This window comes from Leptidea sinapis, chromosome 22, assembly GCF_905404315.1.
Source record: "Leptidea sinapis chromosome 22, ilLepSina1.1, whole genome shotgun sequence".
NCBI classification, from domain to species: domain Eukaryota; kingdom Metazoa; phylum Arthropoda; class Insecta; order Lepidoptera; family Pieridae; genus Leptidea; species Leptidea sinapis.
Window position 1 is genome coordinate 9,201,148 of NC_066286.1, and position 20,735 is coordinate 9,221,882.

Genomic DNA, 20,735 nt, shown 5'->3' on the forward strand with positions numbered 1-20,735 from the left:
ATACAGTGTGTGGATTGGATGATAAAGCTGCAGGCCTTGTTTAACGTTCTCGAGTAGTTTTTGTTTTTAAAATGAAATATTATATTTATTTATTTGTTTGTTTGTGTCTCATACATCGAGGTGTGCACGGGTTAACGTGTATGTGCGTGTTTCTGTCAATAATTGTTTTCATACCATAACTTTCTATTGGTGTAATATACAAAAAAAAATCTTAAAAAATTTAGTGCATTAGAAAAATGAGTCAAATATAATAATATTATGGGTACTTTGCTTTTTGTTTTTCAATAACCAAGAGGAATAATCTAGAATTATTTTATATTATATTATGGCTAGATTATGGGTCTGAAGGGCGCCGTAGCTAGTGAAATTACTGGGCAAATGAGACTTAACATCTTATGTCTCAAGGTGACGAACACGATTGTAGTGCCGCTCAGACTTTTTCAGCGCTTTTCAAGAATCCTGAGCGGCACTGCATTGTAATGGGCATGGCGTATCAATTACCATCAGCTGAACGTCCTGCTCATTTAGTTCCGTAATTTTATAAAAAAAAAATGGTTAGTTTTTGTTTCTTCAATGTATGTTGCGCCAATAGGAAGATTCCATTGTACTGACATTACCATCATAGTTCACAATGCACGTGTTTCATTAACAATGTGTTATATTTGACGTATCGTTATTTGTAACTTTCAAATAGTTCTTCGCGTCATAAGTAATATTACTACCATGATTTCATTATACTTTCTCGACGTTTGTACATAATTATAGCTGTAGACACATTTGCCTGAAACTACGCATCCTATCACATTCGGCCCTACAATCTTGCCCGAAACAGTCATAATCCCATAACATAGCACTTGCCCGTAGCGCACCCCGTAGCACACTAGAACGTAGTATACGAACAGGTCCGGATCTTGCCCGTCACAATTGCTGCGCACTCTGCCCGGACAAAGTGCCCCAAGCGGACTCACTTCCGGGCACGGGGGCTCCGCCATGCAGAGACATAAGGACCGATCGCACGATCACCGCATGCACAGGTTTGATACTAACGTCATTTAGAACGATCGATGATAATAATACACTCTTGATCATAGTTTCTCAACCTTATTTTGCTCACCGCCCACTTTGAGAATATGTTTTTTCTAGAGTATTTTCGTGTATTTGTTAGTCTATATTTTTTAATCTACCCATGCCCCATCTGCGCCATCTCAATGCCCCCTAATTTTCTCTGGGCCTTCTACTGCCCCCCCGAAAGTCTCAAACGCCCACAAGGGGGCGTTATCGCCCACGTTGAGAACCTATACTCTAGATACACACTCGCCGGCACGCAAACTTGACCACTCACGAATTTGGCAATATTCAGTATATTTTTAATCTGTTAGATTCTAGAAAGTGTAAAAATGGCTTTATTTACCACCTCGATTAAAAGCTGTCTTTTAGTCCTTGGTACGAGGGACAAAAGTGGCTGATTCTCTTCCGGCAAGACGACTCGTCCCTCGTACCAGGGACTAAAAGCGAGCTTTTCATCCAGGTGGAAAAAAAATCGTATACGCACTACGTGAGATAAGTAGGACATTGCCACCGGCGATTGGCACAATATTCCGCGTGTGAGAATGACCTTACTTTTCTCCCTAGGTGCGTATAATATACTATTTTACATGTTTAGAAAATATTTTATTAAAATTAACAATTATAGTGCTTGCCATAACGTTTTTGTTCCAAAATCATTATTAAGGAAAATAAAGTACTAATTTCAAAAGAGAATATTCTTAAAAAATTATCTTTTTTGTAAATTCTCTTGCTCTTATGACTGCTTGCATCCGATCAGACATGCTCTGGGTAATGCTTTTATGTCCACCTAGAAAATGGTGTCCTTAGTGTTTTGCTTGCTACAACATTGCGGAGCTGGTTAGGGGTTTGCAGGGTCGACACCGGTCCTAATCTTTCTTTTAAGCATGTGTCCAATGTGCTGTATTGGATTTAATTCCAGACTGCGAGCTGGCCACAGTAATTTCTGTAATATACGTATTTTAATTGTTACTACGAACTACTAACTATGAAACCAAAAATGTATTAACTCAAAGCTAAAATAATGAAAATCAAAATATGTTGTTAATCGCGGAAATGACAATCAACGCTTGACTAAATTTCAAAAAAATTTGGCAATAAACACTTAAACTTAACGACTAACCCTCATTAATCATTTGTTGTTAGCTTCTCTTCATAAATAAAAACCTTAAAAACAGTTACAACAATTATTGTTGTAATTGTTAAATAAGTGCTTGGCCAAGCTTTCGTGCCCCTGAGTGTATATAACTGGATTAAACCGCTATTTGATAGCATAGCCCTTGAAGCATGAGATATCATGAATATTTGATTATATAATATATCAATATCGATCGAAAAACATGGGAGATCCAAATTTAAGAAGAATTTGAGTATCTAAAACAAGAAGACAGAAAAATAATTGAAAGTACAAAAATCTAATCGGAATTTTTTTACTATCATCGATCGTTATTTCGTGTTTTCATATTCACTGTTTTGTTTTGTTCATCAGCATGATTATATATGGTGCGACGAGGATCTTGGTAGGCTTGGCTGGAATAAGGTACTAAAGCCGCCATCTTGTAAAACAAAATTTCGATAATTAAGTCACCTTATTTTGACTTAAATATCAAAAAAGAAATATTTCAATTATAGTAAATTGTAAAAACAAAAGTTGTAGATCTTATTATCGCCTAATACTTCGCTATTTGACTTATTTCCATAGGATTTGCAGTTTTGCTGGAAATCGTTTTTTACCCTTAATCACCCCCCCTCCCACTTTTTTTTTGTTATATTATGTTCCTTTTCCAATGGTCAAAAATTATCGACATTGGTCTAAAATCTTTAGGCATTTATTATAAGTATTATTACCCAATATGGTGGCGTAAATTACAAAATTCTTAATAAAGAAAATTAAGCGTTACTTTATTGTTGATCAATTTGTTTCTGTGCTTTATGACAGACTGTTGACTGACAATTGACATAAGTTGCACACACGTCGATTATTTTCTACCTCTAATAATAGACAACGCGCTCTCATTTTCCTAAAAAACAGCTCAATTGCATTCACTGAGATCTTTGTCACACCACGGTTTTGTAATTTGTAACAGTTCTTGCTTGGTGACAGAATGTGAATGCCTCATGTTTTTGTCTATTACAGGGTTTGTTTGCATTTATTTATTTACGGCCGTTCCCAATATTCAGTCTATCTTCGGTTGTGGCCTACTTGAGATAAAAATCGTAACTATCGTTAACTTTTCTGTCCCAATAAACTTATCGACGGTAACTCACCTTATCTGTACACGCTGTCTGTCAATGGGACGACGTATAGCTTACCAGCGATAGAAGTTTGTATGGAAATTGCAATTCACGCGTCTCAATATAAGGCGATAAGAATAACTTATCGGGTATATTGGGATAGCTTCAGATAATTGACAGCTTATTACTGACAGTAGAAGGTAGTAATTTATATCTATCTGTAGATAGTATATTGAGAACGGCCGTTAGTTTCTAAGTTTATATTTGTTATTGATTTGCTTTTATAATATACTGATTTATAATAATATATCGAGATAACAAGAAACTTAATAACATTTAAACTTATAATAAAAATATTATTTACTTTAAGTAATAATTTATTAAACAAGCGCACGACTTACTTTACATACTCTACTAAAAGTTGATAATACTTAATAAAGGGAAATGTATCGTTTAATATTATTTAATATAGTTTTGGACGTATTCGGTAATCTAATGCGTACTTTTTGACGTTAAGATGACCGTGTAAACCTGTATAGCACCTTCAAACTTCGGCCTGAGACTCCTTTGTACAAGATGCCGGCTGGACTATGGGTACCACAACGGCGCCTTTTTCTGTTGTGAAGCAGTAATGAGGAAGCATTATTGTGTTTCGGTCTGAAGGGCACCATAACTAGTAAGGTTACTGGGCAAATGAGACCCAACTTCTAATGTTTCAAGTTGACGAGTGCAACTGTAGTACAGCTCAGAATTTTTTGTTTTTTATGAATCCTGCGCCCAGTAGTGTAATCGTCAGGGCGTATCAATTATCATCAGCTGAACGTCCTGTTCCTCTCGTCCTTTATTATCATAAAAATATGTTTCAGTCTCAAGTGAGCCTGCTAGCAGATCTGACGGGAATCAGCTTCTTCCGCACGGCAAAGCTGCAATTGTAGTGCCGCTCAGAATTATTGGGTATTTCAATAATCCTGAGCGGCACTGCCTTGTAATGGGCATAACAATTACCATCACCTGAACGTCCTGCTCGTCTCGTCCCTTATTTTCATAATTAAAATAATAACATCCAGCTTTCTTACTAATCAGTAGGGGCAGCAGTGAAGCTGGCAGCCCCTGGCAGAGCCAACATCGGAAATCTCAATCTCTCGACGTGACGGCTGCGAGACGCGACCGACATCATTCACAAACCGTCAAAGAGCGGTAAATATAATTGAATAAGTTTATTTGGTGGAAATATATATATTTCGTTAGTGTGCTGTGTCTTAGAAAATTTATTATATCAGCGAGAAAAAAAAGCGCATAACCAAATACAAGACGGTCACATTATCTCCGGACCTTGCTGAAAAGTGAAGCCCCCTCCCTTTCCCCTTTTATCCCCTCCCTTTCCCCTTTCACCCCTCCCTTTCCCATTTCACCCCTCTCTTTCCCATTTCACTCCCTCCCTTTCCCCTTTCACCCCCTTTCGGTCCGCAGTTTTATCACCGTTAGGTACATGTCTTGATATTTTCGTGCTATGACTGCTTTGTTTTGGAAGTTTTCATTGTTAAGTTTTGACTTTTGTTGTTAATAGTTCTGTAGTTACTGTTGTTCTGTGTCACTATAATAGTACTGCCAGTAAAATAAATACATTTTTTTACTTAAACCAGATTCTTTCATTGATTTTTCATAATTATAATAATAATAATCAGCACACAACACCTTTACATCTATAATTTATTTATTAAAGCCTATTACAATATTAAAAGTATTACTAATTTATTTACAATATTTTTTATATATCATCCCACTGCTGGGCAATGGCCTCCCCCTTCTTTTTCCATTGGTCCTTATTGTATGTTGTGCGTGACCACATCACTCCTTCGTAATTTACTAGGTCGTCTCTCCATCTAGCAACCAACCCAGTGGACAACATCTATAATGCTAACTAAATAAATCGTAGTTTATTTATTAATAATCATATCCTAGTGATGCTTGTTTTGCACACCGTAACAAAGCGACGATGTGACGTCATTGACGACAGCTCCAGAGATAATATTACAGTATATATTATGTAAGTACAGCAAACACCGTAACAGTACGCATTCAAATAGAGTGTCTTTCTTTTGGTAAGTTTCTCTTTCTAAAAATCATTATGTGTTTTCTTTTAAAACATGATCCGAAAAAATGTTCAAAACAAATCTGTTACGTAATTCAAGACAATTACAAGACGTTTATGTGGTAATTGCTAGTATAACATTAATGACCCTCTTTCCCACCGATTGCGATCTTAATTAAATTATGTTTGTAACAAAATTTTATATAAACAAATAAAATTCATAATAATTGTAGATATTATTGCGAACGTAGTCATGTTAATAAATCATTGTTCTCTAACTATATTTTTTTTGTTATAATCATCAAGGATATTTGTTATGAGAATAAAAGATAATAGTTATTTATGCAACTGTTGTGTAATAAGGTGTATTAAAACACGAATGTGGGTTTATCATAATAGTATGACATGAGTGTTTTAATACCTAATTATCAACAGGTGCATACAACACTTTATCTACACCCATAATATGAATCCTCTATAAAAGATTATGAAACAGTTAGCTTACTGCTAACATTAAAGTAACCATTACAACATCCAAACGAGTGTTGTAATGTTGTACTGAATTTCATTACAACACTCGTTTGGATGATGTAATGGTTATTAGCACATTGGGTGTTTTAATGTTGGTAATAAGCTGTTTTAGAATCTTTAATAGAGTATTTAAAGCATGGGTGTAGATAAAAAAGTAATAAGCTTCAATCACTTGTTTTCTTTGTTCAGGTTTCGCTGCATAGCACCGTACCCGCCCAATTCCGAGTACGAATTGGAGCTAAAAGTTGACGACATAGTGATCGTCTGCAAAAAACGCGGGGACGGTTGGTACAAGGGGACTCTTCAGCGGACGGGCAGGACAGGACTGTTCCCGGCTTCATTTGTGCAGAGTTACCCGAACGATTGACTAGATAAATGATTTAGAACTACTTGAAATTTGGTCAAATTTTAGAACTTTTTATAATTAATTACTAGGCCCCGCTCTGTACAGGTTTTCTGATCATGAAAAACTGTTCAGAGTGACCCCATATAAAGTATAATCCATTAACAGCCGTTCCCAATATACTATCGACAGATACAGATAAAACCTTTTACTGTCAGTAATTAGATGTCAATAATCTGAAGCTGTCCCAATATACCCGATAAGTCGTTCTTATCGCCTTATATTGGGACGAGTGAATTGCAATTTCCATACAAACTTCTATCGCTGGTAAGCTATACGTCCTCCCATTGACAGTCAGCGTGTACGGATAAGATGAGTTACCGTCAATTAGTTTTTTTGGGGACAGAAAAGTCAATGATAGTTACGATTTTTTATCTCAAGTAGGCAACAATCGGAGATAGACTGAATATTGGGAACGGCCGTAAATCTACATAAAACTACCCAAAAAGGTTAGGAACGCTGCCTGGTACATATTTTATAACGTTCTGTACATAAATACTCAATAAAATTATTAATTCGGTGAATTTTCTTATTGAAAAGTTGCGTATAAGTTATGGTTTGTTCAGGTTTTTTAATAATGACATTCTGTACACTGCCCGAAATAAATTAAATCCATTCTTATTATACATTTTATTACATTTCTTATCATTTATACACTTTATTCAAATTTTACAGCGTGTATAAAAATGTGTTTTTGTGAACGCAATAATGTCGGTAATAATTATTGTAATGCGATTTTGAGCTTTAGTATCTCGACGTTTTTAATACAGTGAGTCTTATAGACTAAAAAATATGTCGTCAGTTCGTCATATGCTAATCTAATGAATTTATTTAATTGCAACTTTTATAAAATGGCAACTTTTTTTTGGCAGCTAGTAAAGAATTCGTTCGACGATTTTCAAGACAAGTTGTAAGTTCATTAGATATGAATCTTTAAATGTGTATAAAATATATGTTAGGGTGCAGTTAGTTCGTTATTTATCGAATAATTTTAGAACTTAACTAGATTTATTTGTATATTATCTGTATTTCGCATGTTCATCGTTCATCCAACGTTATTGTCACAGGTGGGCAATCAAATAGTATTTTTTAAATGTATTTGCTTTATCCGGGACCTTAAAGGACCTTTTTTTATGAGAAGAAGTAAGAATACGCGCTACAGATATCGCGCGAGTTGAATGCAGAGTTCAGGAATGCGATAGTGATGTGACCTTATTATAATTGATGACCATAATCAATGAGTGTGTCGATAAATTTAAACAATGCTATATTAATTTTACCGTTTAATCTAATAATTAAATCTATATTTATAAGAGATATATAGTCCCTCATCACGATATCTCTGGAACCATAAGCCGTAGAGACTTGAAATTTGGTAGGAATATTCCTTTCGCCGAGTAGAAGTCAGCTAAGAACGGATTTTACGAAATTCCACCCGCAATTTTTTTTTATTATGAACAGAACAACGTCTGTGGGCTAGTCTAAAATATTTGTTCTGCTCTTTCTAAAACATTTTTCGCCATTTCTCGTGCTTGGCGATCGGCAAAAACGCGGCATCGCAATTTTAGTATTAACGTATAGCACGGTAAGCGTACGATAATTGTCAAGGACGGCACAGCACTATACTATAACGCGGGAGGCGAGGAGTGCGGGCAGCGGGGGAGATGCTCCCGCTGCACAGAGTCGTATTTGCACGATCTACGCGGCTAAATAATGTAAATAACTAAAAAAAACACTTTTTCACAATAAATATATATATATATATATATATATATTTAAGTGTATATACATTATATATTTACAAAAAAGCAAAATACAATTTTCGGTCTGTACAAAGGGAAATAACGTAGAAATGCTAGTTTATTGGCATTCTTCTTCACTCTCCGATGAACTTTCTGATATATTGTGGTCTGCAGGTGCAAACATGGCCAAAGTTTCAGGTAAAAATGTTCCAGATTTCCTTTTTTTTACAGTCCGCATGCTACTAAGCATAGGATCAGAAGTAAGAAGAAGGCGATTAAATATATCCTGATTACAGCTTTCCCTTGAAAATTTCCTCGCATAATCTTGGCGGTAACATCTAAAATGTTCGTTGCGACCCTCAGCTGCTTCCTCGGAAAGCTGTCCGATTGGTAATAATCCCTTTTCGATGATGACTGCGCCATGGACTAAAAGTTTGTGCATTGTTGGCGTCATAGGGTGCCAATCATATAGGTCCACATAAACGCGAGCAGTTTCTGAAGCAAATTTTTGAGTCTGTGGTAATCAGCGCTCTGACTAGATGAAGCCACAACCTGAGAGTTACAAAGCATACAAATTTTATGACGATACGTCCACTCGAAGGGTTAGCTCAGTAGCAGAGCACTGGCACCGAACGCCAGAGATCGCTAAAAAAATATGTTTTCAAATTTTATTTGTGTATTAATCCTAGAAGTGAGGGTTATCACTTTAAAAACGTAACAAATTGCCTTCAACTCGCGCGATATCTGTAGATGTTCACCAGTCAGTGAAACACCCCGCCCATGACGATACAGTGCAGCACAGCATTAGTGATGTTACGAATATTCATCACTTTAAACATTCGCATCGACATTTGCATTGACAATGTCGATGCATTACGTATTTTATTCGGCCAATAGATAGTTAAGTTTTTTTAAAGTTATTTCCAAGCATTCGTATATTCGCATCTTGAAAAAATATGTATCACAACATTCTGAGCGGAATCGCATTTGTGCGCGTTAGCTTAAATAATATAAGCTTTTGTGTCGCATTAGCCCAGTAATTTGACTAGCCTTGGCGCCCAAACTAAAACTAAAGCTGTGCATGCAAAAACACTGTTTAGCAGTAGATAAAGGCGCCGCTGGGTATCACAAATAGCAACAGGTATAAGTTTTATGAGCTATGGTCGATATTTACACTAATTGATAAAATATTATTACAAAAAAAAAATCGACATTATAAAGCGTCACATTTTGTATGTATCTATATGAATTAAGAACAGATAGCAATAACCTTTAAAAAGAGACATCCTAACGTAGATGCCCATTTGTGACAACATTTTAAAATATAATATTACGCAAATAAGGAAAAATCATTATTTATAATGTCTTGGATTTTTGCATCAGAATCACCATATTTTTTCTTTATATACTTCCGGGGTCATTTTGTTATACTTTTAAAAATATCACTTCACATACACATTTCTACAGCGAGGAAGCAGTATTGTCTATGTTTGCGCTCTTTCGCACATGTTATTGGAAGACGTTGGGTTTGCCCAAGGTGGAGGAGTAAGGTAATTCAAAGTAAGGTTTCAAAAAATCTAAATGTCCTTTATGATTTAAAATTATATTATTCGTTTTATTGTAACCGTTTTACAATAATTAATATATATTAATTGTATTTAAAGTCATCATTATTCATAAATATCTTGGTCGTAAATTGTACTTTACAATAGTTGTAGGACATGCATTGAATTTACATTTGACATTACATTGAACTTATTTAGATGTGCGAGCGAAAGCGACATATTGGCACTACTGTTCTCACAATTAAAAACTATGAGGGCATCCGTGCTTTTAATTTAACAAGTATTGCTTTTATATTATCTATGGCCCCATAATTTCATTGTATAGGCAAAAAATACACAGTGTATTATCGTTAAAAATTGCGAATTTATTTTAGTACCAATACGCTTATTAATTTAATTTGTTATATTTCGTCCTTGATTATGTCTAGTTAATTGAAATATGTATTTAGTTTTACGTGACTGCCATATTGATTTTTTATAGTAGTGATTCCTGATATTATGAATTGAGATAACTTTTTGTATGTAAACTAACAATTTTGTATGTATTATAGGTTATGATAAGAATTATTAATTGAATATTTTGAATGGTTCTTACTTTACTGTAGAGGTTTTTGGAATATTTTAGGATATAATAGATGATAATGAACACGCCAGAGAGGTTCTGGTGTTTTTGTTACGATATAGTGATTAGCGTAAGTAGGAAATACACTTAAGGCTGTTTCTACAAAGGGCTTAACCGGTTTCGCCCACATTCATGAATATTATTAATATGCCCAAATAATATGCAAATCGTTATTTTATTCAATAAGATAAACTTTAACAGTCTTTGTGACATTCGACATCTAACTTCATTTGAACACTCTGAAGGATTATAAGGATCATAAAACCTTTTTTCAAGTTACCTATTTATTCGAACTGATCACTGACCTGTATAAATAACACTGGACAGGCTGTTCCATATGTTAGAGGGCAAATTATTTGTGCCTATTTGAAGCGCCACTCGCGAGCGTCCAGAGAACTAATTTTGACGTATAATACAAATGGCTGCGAAGGAACGTACAATACTCTGACGTATTTTTGCATTTTGAATTAATTTCTTTCGTTTTCCGTGTCATTTATGCTTCAAGAATCAACGTTATTAAGAACACATTTTTTTTTTTGTAAATAGTTTCCTACCAACTATCGATGTTTGCTGAGGTTGTCATCACAAGTTTCGGTACCGCAGACTCTCGCAACATGGCCAAAATGGCGAATATCAAACAGGCACAAAAGCACTTTAACAGCCGCCAGTGATAAATAGTAGAGGTCAGTGGATCTGATAGACAAATTCAAATATTTCTATTCAAAATTTGATGTGATATAAATTATTGAAAGTCAAAAACTACCACCAATTACAAAAAGTATGCCTCAGACCCGAGAAGAACGGGCGCAAAAAACTCAGTACTTACTTAAATATTTAGACACCGAAACTATAAAGATTGTTTTGGGTTCTAAAAAAAGGTACGGTTAGTTTTGTTCGCAACCCTGTCGAATGGAATGACAAAACAACATTTTACACCAAATTAATCATAAATTTGTCTGCTAATATCGAAACTAAAATGTTTTTGGATTGTTATAGTCTAAAAGAAATATTTTAATTCGTAGTACTGGCAAAAGTTTGGGCCCGGGCTAATAGTATCGGTTGCACCACAGTGAAAAATGCCCTTATTCTATTTTATTTGTATGTATGTATTATTATAAGGTACTTGCAAAAATTAGTGCTTGTTTTTTTATTTTATTTTTTAATACTTTTTTTTTTACCATCGTGATATTGTTTTGTTTGTATCTTATACAAATCTTTGGTACTTAGGCCACTGTTTACTAGTTAACTATTAGGTTGTAGGATTGGTCGTCTATAGAAAGCTCGTTTCTCTATGGTTTGCTACAAAATTTCTTATAAATTAATAATTTTACCAATAGATAAATGTCTTGTCCCTGATATTACCAGCTTGATAAATACAATTTCGATATAGGAAATTCGCGAACGTACGTATTATATTGTATTGTCGAGTATATATTGACAGAAATAGAGAATTCACAATGTGTTTCTTTAATAAAACCTCAAAAAAACAATCTAAAATCATTTTTTAGCGTCATCTTCCATCTTCGATACATATAATATTGTAACGAGTCGGGACTACAGGGTTTTGAAAACACCAGCAATAATGTATTATTCGTCGCAACATTCATTTACATACTTCTTACAAGGTACCAATAACTCGTTAAACACACTACAGATTACCAATAACACTCTCGCAGTAGCTTTGATCGCTCTAAAATTAATAAATTAGGCCTCTATAAGAACCGCTCAGGATTATTCTCGAATGATGTCGAACAGTGTTGTAAAGAATAAACAAGTTGTTTTTATAACAGGATGCTATGTCATGTTCAACCTCAGTGTGTGAGACATAAGCCCTACACTCCCGTAATTAAGCTGGTAGGTATCCTGTCGAATTTTATGACTGGCGTAAATTGATCTTCGTAGGTAACAATATTGTAACATTATACTTGTAGAGATCGAGTCTTTTCTATAGACCATTATACATGTAAATTTTAATACTATTTCGGTGTCGACATTTGATATTGGATTTTTCTGAAAGAAAAAAAAAACAACAACAATTATGGTTAGGGGGCGTCCATAAATTACGTGAGGTGTTTTTTTGAATTTTCTGTAGTAAGTAACACTTAAATCGATAATATTGTGATTAAAAAAAGGATGTCTACTCTAATTCTGTCGATGGAGAATCATGCGTGGTCTGAAGAACCTATATTGGAACCAACTTGTCCATTTGATTAAATGGATCAAAATAGTATATTTTTTTTTGTTGCAATAAGAAAAAAATTGCGTGATATTTGCCGAGATCCCCTCTCTTCAACGTAAGATTAGATGAGATTTGACTCGACCCCCTCCCCCCCTTAAACATCTCACGTAATTTATGGACGCGCCCTTACTCACTCTATTGAAATGTATGAAATGCTCAATATTACTTTCTGTTGTATCTATCTATGTTTATACCTACTTATAGTTTATATTAATCAAATTATTCCGCATGTATTTACTCTTTAATGTTATCTTCGTGTTTTATACTCATTGTGGAGTTTGAAGAACTGATTTTATTTTTAAGAATAGGTATCTATTTATTTAAATGTGCGTGTTGTGAGATTTTGTTCTTCAAGATGGCGCTGGTGTTTTGAAAGAGAATCATCTGCTTCAATGGTTTCGGAGTGGTTCTGTTTCGTTAGTTCTAAATTGTCAGTCTGATTTTGATAAGAACTTCACTTTATTTTTTTAATAGAAGTTTTAAAATACTTTGACACATATTTGTATATACTTAGACCTTTTTATGGAATTGTTAATAATTGTGACAAGTTTTTTAATAGTAATGAAATTCATTTTATACAATATAATTAGTTCACTTTGAAAGTTGGTAATCGTTTTTACTAACTTAGTAATTAATATCTTGGTTTAAATTTTTCGAACACAAAACTTCACGCCATCATAAAAGTAGTTTAAGGTACGCGTTGATTTGTTCGCAGCGAAAACGCACGCACGGCAGGTTTTGTTTACGGTATATTTTCATTAGTACATGTATTTAGTATAGCTTTTCGATAATGACTTATGAAATAACGATCTATTAAATGTTTTCGTTACATTAGCAATTACTAAGAAATATTATTTTCAGCAAATGTATAAAGTTTTTTATATAGTTAGTTATATAACATCGGGATGTGCCGTGTATGTTATAAATACTGTAGTTATGAAATTTTTATTGATAATGCTGCTTTATAAGCTGTAATAAATAACTGCGCGGGAGACGACTACAATCGACGCGTACCTTTATAGTTGATATAACTTAGTCATTAGCCGAACAACGAATTCAATATTTCAATAATAATGCATGTTAGTTAACGTAATTAGATCAAATGTTATTGATGTTGAAATTTTAAAGTTTGGCGGATATTTTGGACTTTTAAATTTGATCGTAGTCGAAAATGAATTATTTAGTTGAAATTATCAGGTCTGATGTAAGGGAACCATATCGATAGAGTTAAAGAGAATTAAATGATTACTTCTGACAATTTTTTATTTATATACTAGCTGACCCGACCGACGTTGTTCTGTATATAATAAATAAAATAATGTTTTTATATGAATTTGTTAATAATATATCATAACATCTAAAATTACTTCGTAAAATATGCACCCTGCTGTCGTAATGAAATTGTTTCACAGCAGAACTGTCAAACCGTGCGTCAATAAATTCTCTCATAGAAATTATGTATTGACACATCAAAGGAAAAACAAATTTGTTGTTTTTATTTAATTGAGCAGCATTTTCCTATTTATTCACCTTTTAAACCTTCTCTGGACTTCCACAAATAATTCAAGACTTAAATTTGCCAAATCGGTCCAGCCGTCCTCGAGTTTTAGCGAGACTAACGAACAGCAATTCATTTATATGTATATAGATATATAAAGTTGAATTATAATCCTTATTATTTATAGCAGCACTAATGTATGTTCAAGTTATTAGATGTATTTAGGATACTATGAATACGTCTAGGCGAGCAACTCTTTAAAATATGTATTCTGACAATTAATTGTTCAATTAAAACGAACCTCACCGATTACGATGGTTTTTTCTTAGATCATCTATACTTCTAGATAGATTTCTGTTTGACAACCGATAAAAACAGGCCAGGAATATTATTGTAGTGTGCGTGACAAGCTACGTCTTACACTCGCGATTTGTATGACACTTTGTGATAGTGTGCGTGAATTGCTCAAAATAGAGGTTAGTTCTAAAATCAATTTTTTCGACGTTTTCACAGCTGTCGTAGTCTATCTCGACAAGTAGTAGTACAAAGGAGAGTACAGTTCAGCTGATGTTAAGTGATCACCGCAGCTCATACTCACTTTGTAACACCAGAGGAATCACAAGAGTTTGGCCGACCTTATAAAGCGTTGATTAAACGTACATTCAAAAACACATTGACGGGCGAGGATCGAACCGGGGCCCCGTGGTGAGAGTCAACGGTCCATTCTATTGCGCCAGCGACACAAATTGTTTTTTAAGAGACCCCGCAAACTGCAGACTTTCGATCGGCCGATAGTTTGGTCGAGTTCGGCTGTTAAGTGCGCACACTAGACAACTATCGGCCGACAGTTTTAGGGACGATTCGCTATTAGTTTTAAATCGGCTATTGATGAGTCTGGCCGACTAAACAATCGGTGGTGTGCGCGTCTATAAGAGCGCTGTACTGATTTAACAGTCGGCCGATAGTTTGCGGAAGGTTCAGTTTGAAGGCAATCGTGTACTTTTTTGTCGGCCAATACCGAATCGTTAAACTATCGGCCGATCAAAAGTCTGCAGTTTGCTGGGTCTCTAACAATATCACAACGCACTCTTGGCTTATCCCCGACGCATGTCAAGGTACAATGTGTTTGACCAATCTTATTTGTTAACATTATGAATTTAAGATATTTCGTGTTCACAACGCTGCACATAAAGAGTTCTTATGACTGACGTTTACAAAAACTACATACCTATATACAAATAAAATTTTGGTTTATGGTTCACAAATTTTGTATACAAAAATCCCAGAAGTAAGGTATATTACCTTAAAATAACTAATTGTTTACATTTAAAAGAGCGACATCTCAAGTCAATTTCCTAATATGCAATTATTGGGATCTGTAAAGTAGATCCTAACGAAGCCACAGCCTGAGAGTTGAACAAGACATACCATGATTTACGATCCATGCGTCACTCGAACGATTGGCTCAGTTGGTAAGAGCGCGCGGACGGAACCGGAGTAGCACGGATTCGAGTCCCGCATTGTTCATAAATATTGGTTCCAATTTTAATTTGTATAATTAATTCTAGAAGTTTGGGATGTCAGATTAATATAACAAATTGTTTTTTCCTATATACCAAAAATTTTTCTAAAGTACGGAAGCATTTTCATTTTCCAAAAAAAGTAACTAAGTAGGTACCTTTACTGTATTATATTCAGATTTCTCCATATTTCAAACAAAGTTCACACTTTGAATGGAATTTTTTCAATATCCACACATTATTGAAAGTATTGAAAATATCTTTGGATTATGAAGATTTGGTGTGAGTGCAAAACTTACAGTGTTAACAGTGTTTTTTAATTAAGATGGTTATTAAGAACAGTAGCGACAAGCGACACCCTAAAAGTAGCGAGCGGTTATTCTATTGAACATTTATTTTTGTTCGTTGGTGGAACTTAAAGACTATGATATTTGTTTCCTTTATATTGACTAGGTTCTATGAAAATAAATAAATAATTATTAAGTTTGAGCCCCGGATTGAATTCTAATCATACGAAAATAATTAAATTGCATTATATATATTATAAACAACAATTTTCGTTCTAAGCGCCATCTTGTGACAATAGCATGACGCAACTACAGCACATTCGAAACGCGTGAGGAACTAAGTAAAAAATATTTGTGTTAGTTACTGCTGCTCACCACTGTCGCTGTGGTTTACGGCAGTTTCATTCGTAGTATGGGAACTGTCTCTCAATACGTAAGTATCCATTCCTATTCTGTAATAGAAGTCTTATTTTTGAATTGAAAGGAGTTAATAATGAGTTGATATAATTATTATAACAGGAACGATAAAATATTATAATTAAATAAGATTTAATTAAGCGCCATCTACATCAGCAATACAAAACCTATACAATAACTGCACATTAGGGCTTACAGACGTACGTACACATTGAAATAAAAACAACAAAATGTCGACTGCAACATTCAAGTTATTGCATAATAGGTCTTTAATCACAGACCTGTCGTCAGGAAATCTTATATACATAAATACTTACATTAAGTACTACAATTACAATACGTTATGTTTATTATTAGAAACTTTTAGTATATATTATTATTGGCTTACCACCAACTGAACATTCAATAAGTGGTCGTTGACTTAAATTAGTGATCAATTTCTTAAACCAGAGCCAAATAATGTCTTCGAGATTACTTAGAAATAATAATTTCAGGAAAATGAAAACTGCGTAAGTTATATCATTTACGTGTTCGGGATTATAATAAATTTGTGAATACTTACATACAAATGGATATATGGAAAATTTTAATATCTTTCTTTAATAGGTTAGTATAATACAAAATAAGTTATGTAAAAATGTATATGTATACACATAAAATAAAGATGTTCATACAATCAGGTAATTTTGTTTATTTTTGAGTTTATTTATATAGAATATAATAATATTGTGCAGATGTTAAATATTTTTCAGTAATTATGATCAAATAGAAAAAAAATCTGTAAATCACGAATAAAAAGGATCTCCACGGCGGGGAATCGAACCCCGGTCTCCCGCGTGACAGGCGGGGATACTTACCACTATACTACCGAGGATTGTGAATACTAAGTTGAAATTATAGATAAGATATAAAGTATTAAAATCCGCTTTATAAAGATTTTATCTTAGATTGATCAAACCGAGTAATACTCGGTTACTCCAATGGGTTACTCGGTAAAAGTAATAGTCGGCGCATCTCTATTTTCACTTTGGGATGTAGTTAACTCCAAACTGTAAAATGGTTCCTCCCATGACAGGCAAGCAGGCAGTCCCCCTGTTTTGAGTATCTGGTTGATTTGTGTATAAGAGTCATAGATAATACACTATATACTAGAGATAGATGTGCAACTCATGTTTTTATTTTGTAAAATCAGTGTACCCAGGCCAAGAGATGGCGCTGCGTTATTTTTACGCCTGCGGCCTACTCGTAGCTCAAGAAAGTTAGCCCCCCAGATTTTTTTTTTATTTTTTTTTATTACATCGTTAGTTCGCCATTTGTTCTTGATTGTTCTCTATAAACATTTGTTTGTTCTCGTTTTTTTTTTAACTTGCAATTCATTAAAATTGGTTAGGTTAGGTTATGTTAAAACAGTTAAAACAACGCACGAGCCGAGCGTAGCGTGCCGCGTTAGCGGCCGGCGAGTGCCAGAACCAAATAGTAGGCGTTTCCCCACATTTTTAATTAATTGTTTTTAAATAAACAACAAAAGAACAAACAATTATTTATAGCGAACAATTAAGAACAAACTACGAACTAACGATATGCGATATTGAAAATTCAAAAACAGGAAAAAATTTTTTTGGGGGGGCTAAGTTTGATGAGCCATTTACGTAACCACAAATAAATAACAAACTACTCTTCCAATGCAAAATGAAAAAAAAAGTGATTCTTAATAAAATAAAAAAAGTGAGTGGTGAAATAATATAATATTTATTATTTCAAAAGTTTATTTCTTTCTAATGTGTTTATTATAATATTTGTATGCCTGTATTTTAGTTGCATTATTATGGTAGATCTTTATTTTGCCCTTTAGCAATCTGTTGACGTTAGTGCACCAGCTAACTATAATAATATTAATTACTGTATACATTACAAAATTTTGTAGGTACATCTCTTTTAGGAGTCCTGCAAGAGAATGGTGACAAATCACAAAAAACATTTGCAATTTGCTGTATTGAATTGTTTAAATATTTTTGTTGTAGTTCACCATTTAACTGTGCTTGGATTATGATGCAAACATCGTCTGCAAACTCGCACAATGCCTCCGATGGATAATTTAGAGACCTTTTCGTGATGTCTCTTTCTAATGTGTAATCTTTATTACTCGGAGGCACTGTGCTTACTAAACTCATTCGGCAAGTATGGCATTTTTTACCTACTTTTTTAATTATTTTTTTTATTATGTAACCAGTAACATATTTTTTTGCCTCTTTACTGGTTGTGTTATTATTAATTAATTCCGATGTTTGCATGAAACCATTTATAACAGAATCCACATTAACAATATAAGTTGGTTCCGTGCTTGCTTCTTTTTGTCTATAATTTAGCAATTTTTTTAATGGTTTAAACAATGCCTTATTGTTATCTCGTTCACAGTTTGCTCCAAGTGAGTGTCGTGAAGTTAAATTGTTAACAAGTAATGTTTTAAACGCACATATAAACTGCGAGCATGTTGGAGATGTGTTTCGTATACCATTACTCCTTATATTGCAGAAAAAAAAATTCTAATGGATCCTGGTTTATATTTCTTGTCAACAGACTACTAATTCCATGTGTTTCATTCAAATAATTGAACATTTCTTTTTAAATATTAATGTTGGAAATCCACTTTTTTAGAGATGGGACTTGTTCAAATTTTGTTGAAGTTGTCCCATCTCTTAACTTTTTTTCCACTTTAAACTGCATCGACCTCAATACAGGCAGTGAGTCGTTTCACAGTTTAAAATGTGGCGAGTTAATTTTTAGTGCACTCTTGTATATTTTAGCTGATTTCTGGTAGCTGTGACCGTTGAACGAATCAAAAAGTTTATCCATTAGCAGTAAAAAGTCTGCTGTACCCAGACACTCCTTAGGAAGAATATCATGATCTGAAAAGAAACAAAAAATGATTACAAATAAGTGCTTGTGATTGTATTTTTTTATTAAATACATATAGTTAATCTATGGTAATTTTACAAAAAGATCTGTGCAAACCCAGAGCGAGTGCGAGTCAGACTCACGCATCGACGGTACCGGTGCTTTTCATCTTTTTGCACGGTAAATCAAAAAATATTAAAAAATAAAAATCTGTTTTAGAATATACAGGAAAAGAAATATTTATATATATGAAAGATATATAACCCCACTTGGTACTTCTTACTTGGAAAATTGAAAACACTAATTACTTATTTGTTCACTAACACATTTTAATTTTATTGTGTGATGTAATCTACGGTTTTCGGATTTATTCCTTTACTTGTGCTATAAGACCTATCTACCTGCCAAATTTCATGATTCTAGGTAAACGGGAAGTACCTTATAACTTTTTGTAACAGACATACAAACAATGAAGTGGTCCTGGGTTCCGATTTTCCTTCTGAGGTACAGAACCTAATAATGTGTTGTAATCTGAAGCTTGTTAATAAGTACTGCTAAAATTAGAGCTATTAATACTTACTGGCTAAATATCTCATTGTTGCAGACACCCTTTGACTGAATATTTGGGCTGCATTCTTTACCTTCATTTTAGGTATTTTGTCTTTTATAACATGACTTTCAGTCAGTTTATTTAATAATCTTATATCATCTTCACCTGGATCAGCATTTAGTAGCATTTGTAAATGCTCCCATTTGGCAATTTTGACTTCCCCGTTTTCAACGAACCTTAAATCCTTTGTAAGGAGATTATTTCTTAAACCCTTAAGGAGGTGAGGGGTGTCAAATATAGGAAATATTTTTGTTTCATTATATTCAAAACTTAAACTTTTGTATTCTTTCCCTTCAGCTAAATATTTTCTTTTTGTGTCATTTACGAGACTATTTATTACATACATATTGGTGGGCGATTGGTCACAAACAGTGGCAATAATCTTCAAACCAGTGCTTTGTACAGCATTTATTGCGTCTTGAACCAGCTTTTTTAATTCTGCACTCTTTGTTGTACTCTGGCAGAATGTGAAAGATATGGGCTGTTTGTATTTGCATTTCAAACCCTTGACCATAAAAACTAATGCATGGTCAGCAATTAGTTTAGATTTGTTTGGACCAAAATCTTCAAAACCAATTGTTTTATTATAATATAGGCCCGGACTTAATCCCACTTCATCAAAGATCAGTGTGCATATTTTTTTTTCTTGAGGTAATTTTTTAACTGTCTTCTTAAGATTTTCAATAATAGAATCATTGATTCCAGGCTTGATAACGATCGTTCTTAATATTTTCTGTATGGTCCGTTTCGATGGCAGTGCCATGAGTCTTTGCAATAATTTATATGCTTTTTGACTTTGTTTATAAATTGTAAGGCACAAAACTTTTTCTTCAGTGGAATATCTTCTTTCTTTAGGTCTTATTGAAGCCTTTTCTAATTGCATTTTAGTGAAAATGGCAGCGGCTTCGGGCAGTTTTTTGACAGCTTCCAAAAAAGCTTTATTTTGTGACAGCTTTGCAGCTTGTTGCACTTTTTGGTTTATAGTTTTGCATTTTTCCTTCAATTTTAACAGAT

At 33.9% G+C, this 20,735-nt stretch overlaps 1 protein-coding gene and 1 non-coding gene across 4 annotated transcripts in view; one reads left to right on the top strand and one right to left on the bottom strand.

Annotated features, from left to right (window-relative positions):
- Positions 1-7,638, top strand: part of LOC126970795 (E3 ubiquitin-protein ligase SH3RF3) — a 45,506-nt gene extending 37,868 nt beyond the window's left edge. The window contains exons 15-17 of one of the 3 annotated variants that reach the window (XM_050816896.1): positions 903-1,034; positions 4,384-4,497; positions 6,113-7,638. In XM_050816896.1, coding sequence (XP_050672853.1) covers positions 903-1,034; positions 4,384-4,497; positions 6,113-6,290 — 424 coding nt within the window. In that variant the 3' untranslated portion in view covers positions 6,291-7,638. The remainder of the gene's footprint in view (positions 1-902; positions 1,035-4,383; positions 4,498-6,112) is intronic. The other 2 variants (XM_050816897.1, XM_050816898.1) reach the window with 2 other exon arrangements.
- Positions 7,639-17,018: 9,380 nt separating this feature from the next.
- Positions 17,019-17,090, bottom strand: Trnad-guc (transfer RNA aspartic acid (anticodon GUC)). The gene has a single exon. It is a non-coding gene; the product is annotated as a tRNA-Asp (tRNA).
- Between the last annotated feature and the right edge of the window lie 3,645 nt (positions 17,091-20,735).